The following is a 17,661-nucleotide window of genomic DNA, read 5'->3' on the forward strand; positions in this document are numbered from 1 at the left end:
GGTGGTTTAATATCAGTGTGGGGAGGGTTCATAAATAATTAAATTACCATAAATAATAAGATAAATAGTTTGTCACTCCATTGTGGAATTTGTTAATCGTGTGTGGTTCCTGGAACACATTAACCGCGACGAACGACGGTGCACTGGATATGTTTTCAGGTACAAATCTCTAAAACCTTAAGAGATATTAATCACAAAACAGAAAGCAACATTTTCAGGAAGCCAGAGGCACAAAAATGTGTAGGTCATGGAAAATTTGTTGAATTCAGGGGTGTCGCAGGATGTTGCAGTCTCTGACTGCCTTATTTTATCTAGTTTGATTACTGAATTCTTGAATTGTTTTCATCAAATTAAGAACTGGTCCCTTTGGTGAAGTAAGATACTGTATATGATTCACTCATCAGATGTAAGTGTAATTTTCTGCAATTTTTTCCCCAATTTAAATTCCTTATGTCTGAATTTGCGCTAAATATTAATGCTACACATCAAATACTAACACATCACGTTGTGTCCTAACAAAACATTCAGTTCAGTACGCAATCTCATTTTAAAAAATCCAATTTAAAAAGGATGAGAATTTAAAAACAAATGATATGAGTTTTGTCTGTATGATCTGATGGGGTGGTCAGTGGTAAAGGGGCTCAGTAGCTAAAGATGTTGAGAGAAGTTAATTCATGAAGTGCCTTACATAGTATGTATGTGATTAAAAGAATATTAAAATCAAGTCTGGATTTGACAGGCAGCCACTCCATTCAACCTGGAATGGAAGTTAAATGCGATCTCTGTTTGCTCATTGTTGAAGGTAAGGGAGCAAACAAAAAGCCTGTAATTTATTACATTATGGCCGAATGTCATTTACAGACGTCCTTCCCTGAATAATTCCACATTGATCTGTAGCAGTTATATTTGTCATGGTAGTTTAAGCCTATTAGCCAACATGACTGACATTATTTTTTGTTGCACACTTCTCTTCTTCATGACCAAGATTGATTTTATAAGTTGTTCATATCACCCTCTATCTAATGCTTAATTATATACTTTCACAAATGAGAAAGTTAATTGATTCCTGGACTTTTGTGGAAAATATATTTTTAAATCCCCTAGACATTTTCCTGCTTTCAGTCGGTATATTTGTTGTTTGATCTCCTCTATATAAAGCAGTTTCCAATTACTATACGATTGGTGTGAAAAGGTATTCATCACGCTGGACTGGTTGTGATACTTTAACAGCAACATCTGTATCTGATAGCAAATCAGTTGCAGACATTGCAAAATAATCTTTGGATAAGTGTCGCCACTTTGGAGGGTTTGAGGACATGAATGGCTATTAATATAAGTCCTGCCACTGCATCTCAGTGGAGTTCAGGTCCTGACATTAGGCCACTGTAAAACTTTAATTCCTTTTACGACATTTGGAGGTGGATACACTGTAATGATTAAATACAACAGCAAAAACTAGAATTAGAGTTTTTTTCTTTACGATCTTTAATGCTTCAACAGAAATTAATCAAAGCTCCACAAAGCTCCGAGTAGCGTGTCCACAAGTTTGGATACATGATGATTCATGTTCCATAATGCAATGGTATAATTACAAAGAAAATATCAGTTATCACACTACCATTGTTTAGAGTAAACACCAGTTCCATTATTTCTGTACCACCGAAACACATAAATGAACACTTCATTCAGGAGTGACTCCTTTCTGCTAATAACATATGTCGGTTTCAGCAATGGTCATAAAACCCTGATGCAAATCCTCAAGACTGAATATAAAACAGGGAACTCGTAACTCCAAAAAGGACCTCACCTGACCTGTGACAAGACTCGGAGGTAAGAATGCAAGTTTCATTGATTGTAGATGGAGTGTAGTTCAAAATAACACACAATATTGCAATGTTTATAGAAAATTATTTTATGATTTTACTAGGAATGTAAAATCACAGTAAGATATGTGTGTGAATGAGAGGGACACAAGTGGAAGAGTGAGGTTACAGGGAGAAGAGATCAAGAAGGTGGAGGATTTTAAGTACTTAGGGTCAACAGTCCAGAGCAATGGAGAGTGTGGAAAAGAGGTGAAGAAGCGTGTACAGGCAGGATGGAACAGGTGGAGGAAAGTGTCAGGTGTGATGTGTGATAGAAGAGTTTCAGCTAAAATGAAAGGAAAGGTGTACAAAACTGTGGTGAGACCAGCGATGTTGTTTGGTCTAGAGACAGTGTCACTGAGGAAAAGACAGGAGACAGAGCTGGAGGTAGCAGAGATGAAGATGCTGAGGTTCTCTCTGGGAGTGACCAGGAAGGATAGGATCAGGAATGAGTACATCAGAGGGACAGCACATGTTAGAGGTTTTGGAGATAAAGTCAGAGAGGCCAGACTAAGATGGTTTGGACATGTCCAGAGGAGAGATAGTGAATATATTGAAGGAGAAGGATGCTAAATTTTGAACTGCCAGGCAGGAGGCCTTGAGGAAGACCAAAGAGGAGGTTTATGGATGTAGTGAAAGAGGACATGAAGGTAGTTGGTGTGAGAGAAGAGGATGCAGAAGACAGGGTTAGATGGAGGCAACTGATTGGCTGTGGTGACCCCTGAAGATAAAAGCTGAAAGGAGATTTTTTTTTTTTGCAAAAACACTTTAATCACATTCAAACATTTTACAATTTTACATTAGATGAAAGCACTACAGTGCTTCAAAAACACTAAAAACCAATAAATAAAAGGAAAATGCAATTTAAAAATTAGTGCATTATATCAGGAAGTTTGCAAAAGTGAGTTGATCATCAACTAAAGTACATAGGACATTTTTGTGACACCAGATGTTCCTAAAGTTATTTAGGTCTTTTGTCATTTTATAAAAACAAAATTCTAGTTTTAAGCGACATCTGAAGAAGATTTTTTTGATTTTTGCAAAAAACACTTTAATCACATTCAGAACATTTTACAATATTTCATTAGATGAAAGAACTAGAGTGCTTCAAAAACACTAAAAACCAATAAATGAAAGGAAATACAATTTAAAAATGAGTGCATTATATCAGGAAGTTTAGAAGAAGATAAGCAAACATTTACTACTAACAATAAAAGAAAGTAATATATTTTAAAAAGGGATATAAGTCAATTAATTAAATAATTTATTGATTAATCGTTAAACTAATGCCAACTGTAAATGTCACCGTGTAAGTATCTTGGATAAGCCTGCTTGTACGACAAAACTTAATTTTGGTTTTGGAAGTAAAATTTTATTTTGAAAAAAAAATCTAAACTGATGAACTTTTGAAGCGGCAAATTCCACTGTCAAGGTTCTGGCCATGTAACAATGGTATAAAGGACCTTTTATAACACCTAAACAGGACTATTGAAACAGTCTGAATTTTACAGTATATCATTATAAATTGAATACACAGTATTTGGGTTAGACAGAAGTTAGATTATAAGTTAGACAGAACCAGTAATTGCTGATAACCCTATTAAGCAGCAATAGCCAAAAATTAAGCACGCATTTTATCACATAAGTTTTACAGAACTTTTGGTTTTTGGCTGAAGTTTCTTAAGCAGCATTATTATTAATTCCAAGACGAGAAACTAATATGTTTACATATAGACACATATACAGACATACATAAAACATAGACAAATTTGACTATAGCACACAACACGATTATACCAAATATACATATAATGAAATATACAGTATATACACACAGAGAGAAAAATATTTGTAACATGTGACAGCCCGAGTAAGGTGGCTGTGACAGGTGGCTGTGAGAGACAATGAGGTAACTTACCACGTGCAAAGTGCATGAGGTAGATCAAATTCATGCGATATAGCAGCGTGAGGACCATGGTGTCATTCTTGAATTAGTTGTGGCTGAATTGTTGCAGAGTTTAACTGGCACTGGTTGGATTTCCTGTGTCAGTCTACGTGATTCTAAACTAGAGTATTGGAAAAGGAGCTCCTTTGTCCAGAAGGTAATGGTTATACTGTTTATACTGTTTAGATTTTATTTTATACTGTTTATATTTTAATACTGTAATATTTTTAAATTTTATACTGTTTATATTTTAGTTATAGTTTAGTATTTAAGTCCTATTAGTGCTGCATGTGTCTGTCTGTTAGTGTAATGTATGTCTTGTGGTATGTCCTGTGATGTCAGTGTTTCTTTTTCTCCTGGTGTTTATCCAGTATTATTTGTTATGTAATGCCTGAGCAGTGGATATATGCAATTTCCTCCGGGATTATTAAAGTATCTATCTATCTATCTGTCTATCTATCTATCTATCTATCTATCTATCTATCTATCTATCTATCTATCTATCTATCTATCTATCTATCTATCTATCTATCTATCTATCTATCTATCTATCTATCTATCTATCTATCTATCTATCTATCTATCTATCTATCTATCTATCTATCTATCTATCTATCTATCTATCTATATAAAGATATATAAATATATAAAATGAGTAGAAGAGCTAACAAATATGCTGATCGTTTCAACAATAAAATCACAGGACAGCTTTGTTGGAAACTTGTTGTGACATGTTAAACTTGGAATGAATCAAGATCAGCATGTTATGTTAAACAAAATATAACTTTCCACCTGTAACAAACATTGCTTTTCACATGGATCGTCATGTTCTTATCAAATATTATTTTTTTTCACCTTCTAATTATTCTCTCGGGAAGTAGAAAAGCAGAATCATGTGGTCAGACCAAGGTAAGATACCAATACATAATTACCATATATTTATTTTATTTTAGTAGGATTTATATAGCTGTCCTGAATAATAATGTGCTAACGCGTTTTTTGATATTGATCCCCCCCATCAAGCAGGCCCGCCAAACCCTGGCTACCCTACTGGCTACCCTACTGGCTACCCTACTGGCTACCCTACATATCCCCCCGCTCCTTTGCCAGGAGTCTACAACCAACCTGGCATGTACCTAACTGGCATAAACCCAGCTGTAATTCGACCCAGTGCTCCTCCAGCGGCAATGCCATATGGCATGCCAGCAGCTAATCCCTACCCTATGGCTGTGGGTGCCCCTCCTGCTGGTGCTCAACCAGGAGTGGTTCCCAAAAACCAAGGGGGAAATAAGCCAGTGAAGAAACCACAGAAGAATAAATTGCTTGAACTCCACCAGGTAAAATAATATATTATTTTCAACAATTCACTTAGTTTAAGAGAATGTAGGGATCTAATAAAGAGGTAGGTTAATTACTTTTAGGTTACAATACCTTAAACTTTACATATAGATTTAGAATATAAACGTTCTTCAAGTATTCTTCCTTATTCTTTTTCTTCCTCAGCAGTCCTCCAGCAGGAGCAGCAGCAGTGATTCTGATTGATTCCATTGCTTAAGACAAAGTTTGCTGCTTTACAAAAAAGACATCCTGACTTTTCTGCCACTCTGTAATTGGCATATCAAGCATTTCTGTTTTGTCACCTGTTTGGCCATGTAGTTCATCAGTTTTGGTTGCAAAGGTGGCATCTTAGTTGCATTAGTCTCTTTCATTCTGTCACTTGCAACCATATTAAAGAATTGTAAATGAGGTACGTAAAAAGTGCATCAATAACATCACAATGAGATTCATTGTTTTTGAAAGATAATAAAAGGTTTCTTGACTCTCAACAACAGGTTTGTTTGTATTGTTTGCCTACTCTTGTACAACTATCATGGATGCTTTACCTTTGTGCATCATTCATTTGTCATCTTGAAGATGAGACGATCATTATCTACGCCAACTTTCATGCTGTGAGAAGCTGCCCATGCACTGCGTCACCGTGCTGCCCATCATTGTGTTCGAACACCTGTAATCATAAAACAATTAGAAATAAAAAAAAAGAGTTGACATCTATTCTAATAATCTAATTTCTCATAGTTAATGTTTTGACATGCCGGAGTGTACTGTTACATTAAAGTGTTCCTGTGAGCTCAGATGGTCAGCAGCCGTCGTTTTCACCGTGTTTTACTAGTCTTATAAATCCTGGGCGACTATCCCTGCCATGGTTTACTGGAACACCTGAATGCAAGACAGACACTTCAACTGTATTTGGTTCTTGAAGTTTTTATATTATTATATTGATTATAATATTAACTTGTTCAGGCATTTTGTTGTTTTGGTTTAAATGAAATGCATTACAGTTGTGGAAAGCCCTATGTTGCGCCTAGTTCACATAACGAAACATTCATGTTCCATGATGTAATGGATTTATCCATGACTATGGAATATGAGTCATAACCATTTATCGTCAGGTTGGTCAACCCATGTTAAATTATCACTGACAAAGCTCAGGAGTAAATGGCATTTCCTTTATCTCTTGTGTGTCAGGAACAGGTTGAACAACATTGTTAAAACTGACTGACTTACTGCTTATAATGAGCGTTGTCTTCAGCAATGGGCACGGCAGTGTGACACATTGTTCTTTCTTGCTGTTGTGCAACCAAATGCGGAAGTGAAACAGAGCACCGAGATATTCCACTAGGACTTTAAAAGACTCCAGGCAAACCTCTAAGGTAGGAATATTTCATTTTAAACAGTAAAAGCATGATTAATATTGAATAAAACAACATTAAATTTGAATAATTTTACATCTACTTCTGTAGATGACTATTTCGCAGCACTTCCTCTATTTAACTCCATGTTACAAGTACAGTATTATGACAGAAATGAAGGACGTGCTGCCAAATAACCACTGGCTGAGGAATATAGTCACATAATATAAAGGATGAAGTTCTGTTCCATAATTTCATGGTAATGCTAACACGGACAGACCTTGAAATGTTAGCAAGTACTAAAAATGTAGAGAAATAAATACAGTGATGCATTGTGCCTGATGAACTTTAGGTTGTTGAAATATGATTATAACTGTAATTATGTTCATGACTATCACTGTGATTATATTATAATTATGATTATAATAATGATTAATACTATGATTTTTGCTGTGACTATGATTACACAAACTTCTGAGGATCTCACACATGACAGGTATCTCACAAATAACTTGCCCATCTGGCTGGGCATGTGATTCTAGTTATTATTAATTATTAATTTAGAATTAATTTAAAATCACAAGACCTACAAAGTAAAGCCAACACTGAATCAGGGACCATTGGCAGGAGGTCTGAGCTGACCAGACAAACTGGAATGATGCTTGGTGACCATTTGGGTGTAATGTTGGCTGTTGATGAATGAAGGTCTGCCTGTATGTCAGTGACGAGGACTGACTGATAATGTAATTTGGTGACAGCTAGTAGCCGGAAGTCATGCTGTGGGGTGGTGAGGCAGCTGACAGAGATTTGGGAAATCGTGGTTGAATTTGGCAGGAGCAATTAACTGAGGGTCAGGAGAAGAGGTCAGGTCAGAGATCGTCCACAGCGTAATAAAACAATGGTTTGACCTGGCAAATAAGGAACGGGGGTAGGGTTTGGTTAGACCGTCACTGGAATATTAGAGGCCACTTGACAGGTCCATTGGATTAACTGTGGCACTGAATTCTTTCAGGGAAGACTGAGGACTGAGATGTAGGCTGTGTGAGTGTGAGTCCAGCAGGTCAGATTGTTCCGACACAGCAGCTTAGTCCTCAGAGACTTGGTTTGGGGACCAGGGTGACTGGTTTACGAGGAGTGCAGACCACATTATGGAACATTGACTAGTAAAGAGAGGTGCCGATTCACCTTCATTACGAAGGTGCCCTTGAGCAAGGCATCAAACCCCCAACTCCCCCTCGTGATTGGCTTCCCATTACTCTGCATCTCTCTTCACATGTGCATATACGTAGTTGTGGAACAAAAAGGGATTTCCCTGACGAAATAATAAAGTTGTTTGTTCTTCTTCTCTTGACTTTGTCAAAGAAACAACAGGAAATTCCAGAACAAGGAGGATCCAAAGAGACTGCTGAGGCAGAATATGAGCTGCCCATGTCCATAGTATTTACAGTTTAGAAAATAAAATTCAATAAACTAATTGGCCTGACCATTTGACACAGAAAACAAAAAAATTAGATGTTTTTGCCTTACATTTACACAACAACAGCATTTTCAGGAAGTGAAGGTCTGAAAATTCTGAGAATTTCACCTGTCTGTCATCTAAAACGAACAAACAAACAAACACACAAACAAACAATCACACAAACAAAGAAACAAACAAAGAAACAAACAAAGAAACATATAAATAAATAACGTGGTCCAATATAAGTACAGATATTCAAGAGTCAGATCTTCTTTTCCTGTAAAAAATTCTTCACTCTTTACATTAATCTTAACTCAAGCTTCATGGAAATGATGATGAAAGTAATGAGCACTTTTATTTTATCAAATAATCATTGTATATATTATTGAACTGTTCCGTAGGAATTTGGTGGGTTAACTGAAGTATTTCGAGACTTTTGAAGTCAGAAAACAGAACCATGTGGCCAAATCAAGGTAAGTGTCATACAATACATACATATAATTATTCTGCCTCTGGCCTGTTCTATGTTACTGATGTTCTGAATAGTACATTGCTTATTTTTGCTTTCATGTAAAGCAGGTCCTCCCCCTCCAATTGGACTGCAAATTCCATCCTACCCTAACCCTGCATATCCTCCCCCTCCTGCACCAGGAACATTCCCACAACCTGTCCAACACTCATCTACAATGAGTCCAGCAATCATGACACCAGGGGCAAATCTTAGGCCGATGCCTTACGGAGCACCAGGACCTCATCCTTATCCTGTACCTCCTTCTCCTTATGGAGCTCCAGGACCTTATCCGTATCCTGCAACTTCTTATGCGACTCCAGGAACTCATTTTTATCCAGGGGCTCCTTTTGGATCTTCAGGACCTCATGCTTATCCTGTGACTCCAGTTGTATGTCCAGCAGTGATTCCTGCACGTGTTCACCTTGGTTACCACCCACATACCCACACAAAATGGGGTCACCATAGAGGTCATCCTCACTGTGGGGTACATCCCTCAAGCGGAGCCCTTGTCGGTGGAATGGCTCTAGTGGGAGCGGGGTTGGTCGGACATAAGGCCAACAAAAAGATGAGGAAGATAATGAAGAAGGCACATAAGGGCTACAAACATGGGCTGCACAAACACTGGAAGGTGAGAGTAGGTGGAGCAATACATTAGATTTGTTTAAACCCGACTGTCCCCTCCTTCATGAAAAACATTATAATATAAAACAAGGAATTTATGTCTGCCCGTATTCTGAATATCTTGAGTGATGTTTATCTAATTTACTTTACTCTGACTGCTTTGAAGCAATTTGGTGGTTATGGACTTGAGTCATGTTCAGCGCTATACATTTTGAATGGGAGTTCTTTTTATTGGAGCAGTTGGCTTCAGGTCTTGAGTCAAATCAGGGAAAGAAAAACAACAAATACAGTACATACATAGCCATATAATTTGAGTAGATAGAATGCACACATGATTTTTTTAAATTTAGCTTGAAAACAGAAAGTGAGTTGATTTATCATCACTGATTTATGTGCCATTTTATTGCCAGTCAATTTGTTTTAGCTCTTGAAGCTGAAAATTGAGAGCTTTAGCTCCCTAATTTTTTTTCAATTATATTTTTGTTGCAATCCAAACAACTGCACTGTAAAGTCAGGTATAAATGGATGGTAGGCTGCCAGACAATAGAATTACATTAAAACCAGTGGACTTTCACTTGTGTGATGGAGCAATTGGACTTTCACTTGGAGGTATTGACTGATCAATAAAATTTTAATAGTTTTTAATACCTTTTGCAATTAAAAATTACTTTTAAATTGAACACGATTTTTTAGGTGTTTAAATTTCGAAATATGAATACATGAATGATTACATTTGCCTCTGTTTCCACAGTCCTCCAGCAGCAGCAGCAGCGACTCTGACTAAGGCCGTGGATACAAGAAGAGACTTTCATGAAATGCTGCTTTTTTCCAAAGGGCATTCTGAAAATTAAGAATACACAAAGAAAAGTCATATGTATGAAATTAATATGATACATGTTTAAATGCACTTATCACATCTGTCCCCGGATCTGTTTATACTAGAATGTTGTGCATTGTCTGTTGCTTTCACAGCAATCTTTCCCTTTTTGTGCTTCATATTCATATCTCCACTAGCATGATGGCGCAGTGGATAGCGTTGTTGCCTCACAGCTTCTTGTGAGGCAACAGCACTGGAGGTGACATCCTCCAATCTCCAAAAACATGCAACACAGATGAATTGGACATGCTGAATTGTTCATAGGTATGAATATGAGCGTGAAGAGATTGTTGGTTTATGTGTAACCCTGTGATAAGCTGGTGACTCACCCAGTGAGTACCCCGCCTCTTACCCATAGCCAGCTGAAATAGGCTCCAGTATAACACGCCACCTGCATTTTGGATGAGATGAAGATGAGTCGATTACAGTCCTCTTGTCCTCTAGAAGATGAATGCATGAATTAATTAATTAATGTTCACATGTCCTTACCTCTAAACTTGTAGCTGTTACTGTTACCGCAGGTATTCTTACACCAGATGCTTCCTGATAGGATAATTTGTTTTAGTATTGAGTAGGTAGCAATAACAATAAAGTGTACTGGATTATTCATGAGGACATCAAGTTTGTACTGAACCGTGACACTGCAGGAGATTCTCTGTTGGGACCGTGATGCAGACTTTGACTAAATGTAACTGGTGTTATGGACAGATTGTCTTTCTGCAGTCTTATTTTATTCTATGTATAACATGTGCATTATTATTATAGGTCATCACTTTATTTTTATTTACATCTGTTTACATAAAACTGGGTAAATCAACTGTAATCCAGGTGTTTTAATGTAAATAGTGACAATCGTATCTCAACCAGAAAACTGAAATGTGTTGTTTTTCAGAGAAACAACATTTTAATTATGTTACTTTACTTCTGTTTATTACATATAATTGTATATTGGTTGATGTTATGTAACTAATGTATGATTTTTTTTTTCAAGTTCTGACGAAGCTCTTTATCTATCGTTCAGTCTTTGTTTTTACCCACACCTATGGTGATGAGCGATGGGTCATGACCGAAAGAACGAGATTGCGGTTATCAGCGGCTGTAATGGGCTTTCTCAGGTGGATAGCTGGTGTCTCCCTTAGAGATAGGGTGAGAAACACTGCTATTTGCGAAGGGCTCACAGTAGAGTCGTTGCTCCTTCGCGTGGAAAGGAGTCAGTTGAGGTGGTTTGGGCATCTGGTGCGGATGCCTCCAGGGCGCCTCCTTAGGAAGGTATTCCTGGCATGTCCAGCTGGGAGGAGACCTCAGGGCAGACCCAGGACCAGGTGGAGGGATTATATCTCAACACTGGCAGGGGACAGAGAAGTTTGGGGCTCGCTGTTGAAGCTGCTGCCCCCACGACCTGACTACGGATAAGCGGTGGAAGATGGATGGATGGATGGATGAACTTGACAGTGAATAAAGTCACTGGAGCTATATCAGGTCATATTACAATATGTACTCCAATAAAACCAGCTGTGCAACAGTTTTCTTTTTCCCTGAAACTCTTCCTTATACCGCTGTCAAAAGAACTGGTGTAAACTAGAATGGCACTCAGTAATTCATACCTCACCCCAACAGACACACAATAACACACACCTGTTTCTCTGGCCTGATCCATGCAGCATCTTTCGAAAATGTTTAATTGAGTGTCTGATTACAGAAAATGTGAGGGGTTTTTTTCTATCAATTTTAACATTTTGAGAGAGGGTCTCTTTCACTTTTTTCATCTATTACACTTACATACCTGATAGATTTTGGTGGAATTCTGAAGTGGAATTCTGAACAATTGTTAAGTAAGTAACCAAGAAGAATTCATTAAATTTGGGAATCAAGAAAAATGGGCACAGTCAGGAAGCTTTCCACTCTTTTGTTATTGGTAAATAATAGTCATTTCACCATTTTTATCAATTACAAATTTAAACTTGTTGGCAAACATGAATATTATTTTTTTTTGGCTTTGCAAATAATAAATGCAGGCATACAAACTTTTATGAGACGTGCATCAGGGATGAGATCAAGTGGACAGAAGACACTGGAACAATATTTTGCTATATCAAAGGTTTCCTTGCAGTGTTGGGTGCGTTTAAACAAAGATTGTGATTGATATTTTTTCTGTTTTTCGTCAAATAAAATCCATCCCAGCTCCAGAGCACCTGTTTTGATGAGACATTTTCTATGACCTAATCGACTTCTGTGTGACAAATGACGTGGGTAAATAGAATAAACAGGAGTCTGGTTGTCTGCGGTGACACAGGCACACGTTGGTCAACTTTTTCCAGGCTGACCGGTTTTCTTTACAGAGATGGGCGTGGCCGCCTGAGATGGGCGTGGCCGCTGACGCTCCTGTGGCCTCAGTGCAGCTCGACGCGGAAGTGGACTGAGGACCCACTGACTTCAGCTTACCTGAGGCAAGTTTCTAAGGTAGGGACATGAACTGCGGTTAATGGCGATAAGACTGGTCACAAAGTGAAAGTGGAACAAAATAACGTAAATATACACTAATTCAACCACTTATATCCAGTTTATGAGTGTTGTCATTCTTCTTTAATGTTATTTAAAGTGTTGCTACATGTCTGGTAGGCGAGGCTTTTATCGTCATACATGTTTGTTGTGCTTCGGTCAAGCGCAGTTTGTAGCAAGTTGGTGAGAAACCGACCCGCAGTGTGTGAGTGATTTGGTTAGTAAATTAGGTTTGCTCACCGTGTTCCCCGTGACTATTACATCAAACTGCACTAGGTGTGTGGTTTTGTTTTTTTTACATGTTGATAGGCTGTCATAAAATGTTTATCTTGTTACACTTTCTCCACAGACGGATCTAGGATCAGATCCGTAGGCAGCAAGGCTCCCATGCATAGAAAATTCTACAACGAATCCTGTGTTTTACTGTTACACTCGTATTACTTTGACTTTTTTCCACAATCTGTTCATTTTGTCACCTCACTTTTCTTCTGTTTTCTTTTCTGATACTCTCCTATGCATAGCACACACCATCACACGCAGACATTTAATTATGTTACAAAATCAAGTTTAAACTGATAATGAATTGTCAACAAAGTTCATTATGTAAGCTGATGTAAGAGACGGCTGTTGGGTACACACCTGATAACAGTATAACTATGTGTGTATAACTGTATAACTTTTGATGGATGATTTAACATAACATTGTGCAATGAATTTGGCTCATCAGATGGAATTTCAGCTCACGTCTTGGCTTGAATTGCCTGACACACCAACACATGATAATTCCTTATTTTCTCAGTTTCTGTCATCAGTTTAAAAGCTAACATGGATCTTCATGAAACAATCTTCTCCAATATTTGGCATCACCTGTGCTGTCATGCTGACAGCTCATACAGGGTTGATATTTTCCATGAACACATGTATTTTCTAATTGAGGGGTCCAAGCCAAAGGATTTGATTGACGTCGTTCACCTTTTGATAAGCAGGTCACCTGAGGCTTCTCTCTAATTGGTTCCTGATTTTCCTTCCCGCTTTTATTCACAGTGAATTAGCATTGATTTTCTCTTGTATGATATAGTGTGACATTACAGTTCATGACATTGTCTTTCATTTTCACAAATGCCATTAATGTAACTATAGATCTGTGACTGTCATTTCAGCTCGTCACTTAGCTGGTTAGTACTCTTCAAAGATGAATCCTGCTCATAAACTGGGCCAGTGGTAATAAAATTTAAAAAAGAGGTCTAACACATGTAGGGTTAAAACTACTGTATTGCTTTTAAATCTGCCCTGGATGCCTAGTAAGATATTTGAGCTTAGATTGTTTCTTAGTTTAACTGGAGACATGATGAAACCTACTCTCTCCCTCCATGGGCACTTTTTATTTGATCACCATATTCATTGTTTACTTTCTCATTGTTTCTTCAGGACGATTGCAGAAGACCTGAAGTTTTTGACTTTTGAGTTTGAAAAATTTTCACCATGTGGCCAAATACAGGTGGGATGTTATACATAACCACCATACACTTATACTCCCTTCAGCCTGTTTTACATAGGTGCTCTGAATAATAAGATACTGATATATCTTCATATACCTTAGGTACTCCCCCACCAAACCCTGCTTACCCTCCTGGTTACAACCCTGCATATCCTGCTGCCCCTGCACCAGGAGCCTTCCCCCAACCTTACCAGTACCCAGGTGGCATGAAGCCAACTGGTAAGGTGCCAAATGCACCTCCAGGAGCGATGCCATATTCAGCCCCGGGAGCTCAACTTTATCCTCCGGCTCCAGGTGGATACCCAGGAGTGTCTCCTGCAGTTGGGTACCCAGGAGTCTCTCCTGCAGTTGGGTATCCAGGAGTCTCTCCTGCAGTTGGGTACCCAGGTGTCTCACATGCAGGTGGATACCCTGGTCATTACCCACGTTCTCCTAAAGGGGGTCACCACAAAAGTCCTCACTATGGTGGGGTAAATCCTATGAAAGGAGCGCTAGGCGGAGGATTGGGTTGTGGTGGGCATAAAGCCCATAAAAAGGGGAAGAAGGTGAAGAAAGGACATAAGGGGCACAAACTTGATCACCATGGCTTTGATCACCACAAGCATGGGCACCATAAGCACGGCAAGGTAAGCTCGCTTTTAAAGATGTCCTGTTGAAAAATCCTCTCCCTCATTCAGGTGAAATATCAATGTCAATCCTGGATAAAGGGATGCATTTAAACTTGCCTTCATCACCAAGTTTAAGCTTCTTATGTCAACTTGATTTCAGTCAGAGCTGCAAACACAAATCTTCATCCAGTAATATACTCTAGATACAGTCATGATTTGGTGAGTGCAACTAAGTTTAAAGCTGCGTTCAGACTGCAGGCAACTAGGATACCAATCAGATTTCCTTCAATATCCGACTTTTAGGGCTGACTGTCCACACTATTTTTTAGCAAGTGTCCGATCTTATTTAGTTCATACTGAGTCACATTACTGGCCAATCTGACAAGTTGCCGCAGCAGCGACGTCGTGGTGGAGGCGTCGTCCACGCTCAGTAACACGTATTGGTTCTCGTGGCGCATAGAGCGACGTCACGGACAGTCAAATCCGATCGGTGTGTTTGGAGCTGTTCAGACTGAGATTCATCTTTCCAAATGTGATATGAAACTACCTCCCAAATGTGGTTTCAATCTGTCACGCAAAAATCGGATTTCATGTGGTATGTGACTGTTCATTTTACAAAAGAGACAGCCTCTATCAATCTGGATGGGCTAAAAATTGGATTTTGCCAACGAGTCTGTATTAGCCTAAGAGATGCAATGCTCGTATGAATAAACAGGGTTTACATTAATGTAAATAGAATTCTACATATTACTAAAAATTAAATTAGGCAGCTTTACCTCCTGAGCAATTCCAAGTGGTATAATGTTTGGCTCAGTATCACAAAGGCAACCAGATGGCTTTCCATTTTCCTCAGTGTGGAAGCTTAAACATTGAAAGCAGATGGCAATGGTGCAAGCCCGCCAGCATTCAGATCACTTGACTCATCTGAATGCTTATGGTGTAATAATTCTATTATTATTACACTTTACAAGAAACATTTATTTCTTAATGATACGTTCAAGCAAAATGATGTTCTATTTCCAGTGGAAGCGTCTCATTTACCGTGAACATGGATAATAAAAGAGGTCATATCAGTTGCTACTTATTGAATGTTAACTCAGCCAGTTGGTATTGATAAATGCTACAAGTCTTGATTTTAAAATTTGCATTACAGTCAAGTGTCAGCTAGATGTTATTTTAGACAAATCGTGCCTATGTTTCTTTTTTACTTCAGACAAATGCTTTAATATATAAATGCAATTTAAGTTTTCTGACAGCGTGATTATTCTAAGAACTCATAAGTGGTTTTGTCAGTCAGTCAATAACTATCCATAATGTATTTTATCTTATTAACGAATACAAATTAAACGGCATTAGCATGATAATAATGACAAATGTCTGTGTTGAATAAAGTCTACTGGACCTCTCAGAAAATCTTGAAGGTGTTTCTTCTCATTAACCATTAAATTTCATATTTAAATAATGTTTAAAGGCTCACATTTATACTCTGTAGGAAGAAAGAAAATTAGAGAAATCATCCCAAATAACCTTCCTTATGATAAAAAGCTTAGAGAAATAGAAATAAAGGAAGAAATAACACCTTGTGTTTATGGATGTAGTTCAAATAGCAAATTAATATGTTCCAATATCCTGAGTTGTGAGTGTAAATTATTGTTCTAGTATTGTTGTTAACTTAAACTTTGTGTTACCTTATCATGTCATCTACTTTATTTTAATGATTAATGATTTAATGGTTTATTTTAATCATTTTAATGACTTAATATCCAGGAACTCACATTATATACGTCCCTGACTCTTTGACAGCTTGTGCTTTTGTACAATGACTGTGCAACCCATCCATATACTAGGTTTTAGAAGAAAAGTTTTTATAATTAAATAACTCTTTTTATCCTGGTTGATGATTTTAGGCATGATGAAACCAAAAATCTCTGTACCATGACAATCTATGATAGATTGATAGTCACAGGTTTGAAAATGCTGGTAATTAAAAATGTTCCTTCTACTTCCTTTGAGTGTCTACTATGGGAGGTAATTATCACATTTTTAACTTCAGCAGTAAGGACTTTGTTACAAATTGAACATCTGAAAATGTAGCGTAAATGATATTAAGCGTTTGGTTGTTTAGGACTTTAATTTTAAAAACATATTAGAAAAAAATATGTGTATTCTCTTTTTCTCTACAGTCCTCCAGCAGCAGCAGCAGCAGCAGCAGTAGCAGCAGCAGCAGCGACTGAAGACAACAGTTACACAAATACTGCTATAAAAAGTATAATATCAAAGATAAACACAGAACAGTAATGCCTTGGAATGTTCATAAGCTTTTTTAAAAGTGCGTTATCACATCTTGCATAGGATCTACTTTTAGTATGAAAGCATATATAAACTGTTTTGGGGATCCCTCTATGTGCCATATTTCTTGCCCCCCCACCCCCCCATTTCTGTAAAGACATAATGAAATCTTTTATAAGGGGAATGTAGCAATGTGCATACATGCATACAACTTATATAACTTGTTTTGGTATGTTTGAGAACACTGAGGTCAAGTAATAGGGAATGTGAAACATTTTTTCATGGAAAATAAAACCTAGAGGCACAGAATACTGTGCAAATGCATAGGTTTGACACTGTATTTGACTGTATTGTCACTATCTTGCTCACCACCACACAACTGTCAAGGAAATGCAATGCTATTGTGAACTGCCTTTTTTATCTACTAATTGTAATAATATATAAAGGTTCTTATATTAATCATGATCAATAAATGGAAGTGCATTAAAAATGAAGGGTCTGTCTTCCCATCAGGGCCATTTCTACTTTTTAAATAGGTATAAACTGCAGTACACTTTATGCCCAGTAGTCGAAAATAAATAAATGCAGCACGTCTTTTATTGGAAGTTTCCAAATATGATTAAATGAGAAACAGTGGTAAAGAATCTAATAAGTACGGTTGAAATACTTATAAAACACGTGGGTTTGTTATTTATCAGCATAGTACAAGACGAATCTACAGCAACGATGTTCCTATTGTAAAAAGTACATTTCCGAATTATTTCCTTTAATTAAAAAAAAAAAATCATTGCATAATATTCGA

General features: G+C 37.5%; 3 protein-coding genes across 7 annotated transcripts; all 3 read left to right on the forward strand.

The window, feature by feature from the left end:
• The first annotated feature begins 1,725 nt into the window (after positions 1-1,725).
• Positions 1,726-5,436, forward strand: LOC137594826 (uncharacterized). The gene is made up of 5 exons (XM_068314382.1): positions 1,726-1,830; positions 3,878-3,964; positions 4,689-4,716; positions 4,834-5,144; positions 5,311-5,436. The coding sequence occupies exons 3-5, from the start codon at positions 4,701-4,703 to the stop codon at positions 5,347-5,349; spliced, it is 366 nt and encodes a 121-aa protein (XP_068170483.1). The 5' UTR covers positions 1,726-1,830; positions 3,878-3,964; positions 4,689-4,700; the 3' UTR covers positions 5,350-5,436.
• Positions 5,437-6,348: 912 nt separating this feature from the next.
• On the forward strand, positions 6,349-11,487 carry LOC137595514 (proline-rich protein 13-like). Of its 3 annotated transcripts, none has more exons than XM_068315688.1 (4): positions 6,349-6,518; positions 8,358-8,429; positions 8,608-9,095; positions 9,840-11,487. In XM_068315688.1, exons 2-4 carry the CDS (start codon positions 8,414-8,416, stop codon positions 9,870-9,872), a joined length of 537 nt encoding a protein of 178 aa, XP_068171789.1. In that variant the 5' UTR covers positions 6,349-6,518; positions 8,358-8,413; the 3' UTR covers positions 9,873-11,487. The 3 variants fall into 3 exon arrangements, with proteins under 3 accessions (XP_068171789.1, XP_068171787.1, XP_068171788.1); XM_068315686.1 differs by having other exon boundaries at positions 6,351-6,518; positions 8,533-9,095; XM_068315687.1 differs by having other exon boundaries at positions 6,354-6,518; positions 8,536-9,095.
• An 852-nt stretch (positions 11,488-12,339) lies between these two features.
• On the forward strand, positions 12,340-17,337 carry prr13 (proline rich 13). 3 transcript variants are annotated; one of them, XM_068315416.1, is made up of 4 exons: positions 12,340-12,425; positions 13,893-13,962; positions 14,065-14,588; positions 16,754-17,337. In XM_068315416.1, exons 2-4 carry the CDS (start codon positions 13,947-13,949, stop codon positions 16,802-16,804), a joined length of 591 nt encoding a protein of 196 aa, XP_068171517.1. In that variant the 5' UTR covers positions 12,340-12,425; positions 13,893-13,946; the 3' UTR covers positions 16,805-17,337. The 3 variants fall into 3 exon arrangements, with proteins under 3 accessions (XP_068171517.1, XP_068171518.1, XP_068171516.1); XM_068315417.1 differs by having other exon boundaries at positions 12,350-12,412; XM_068315415.1 differs by having other exon boundaries at positions 12,371-12,491.
• Positions 17,338-17,661: the final 324 nt, after the last annotated feature.

This window comes from Antennarius striatus, chromosome 5 (assembly GCF_040054535.1).
Source record: "Antennarius striatus isolate MH-2024 chromosome 5, ASM4005453v1, whole genome shotgun sequence".
Taxonomy (NCBI): domain Eukaryota; kingdom Metazoa; phylum Chordata; class Actinopteri; order Lophiiformes; family Antennariidae; genus Antennarius; species Antennarius striatus.

Coding starts and splice junctions, on each gene's coding strand:
- LOC137595514 (XM_068315686.1), top strand. Junction 9,096..9,839: donor GGCTGCACAAACACTGGAAG/GTGAGAGTAGGT, acceptor CTGTTTCCACAG/TCCTCCAGCAGCAGCAGCAG.
- LOC137594826 (XM_068314382.1), top strand. Junction 5,145..5,310: donor AATTGCTTGAACTCCACCAG/GTAAAATAATAT, acceptor TTTCTTCCTCAG/CAGTCCTCCAGCAGGAGCAG.
- prr13 (XM_068315416.1), top strand. Junction 14,589..16,753: donor GGCACCATAAGCACGGCAAG/GTAAGCTCGCTT, acceptor TTTTCTCTACAG/TCCTCCAGCAGCAGCAGCAG.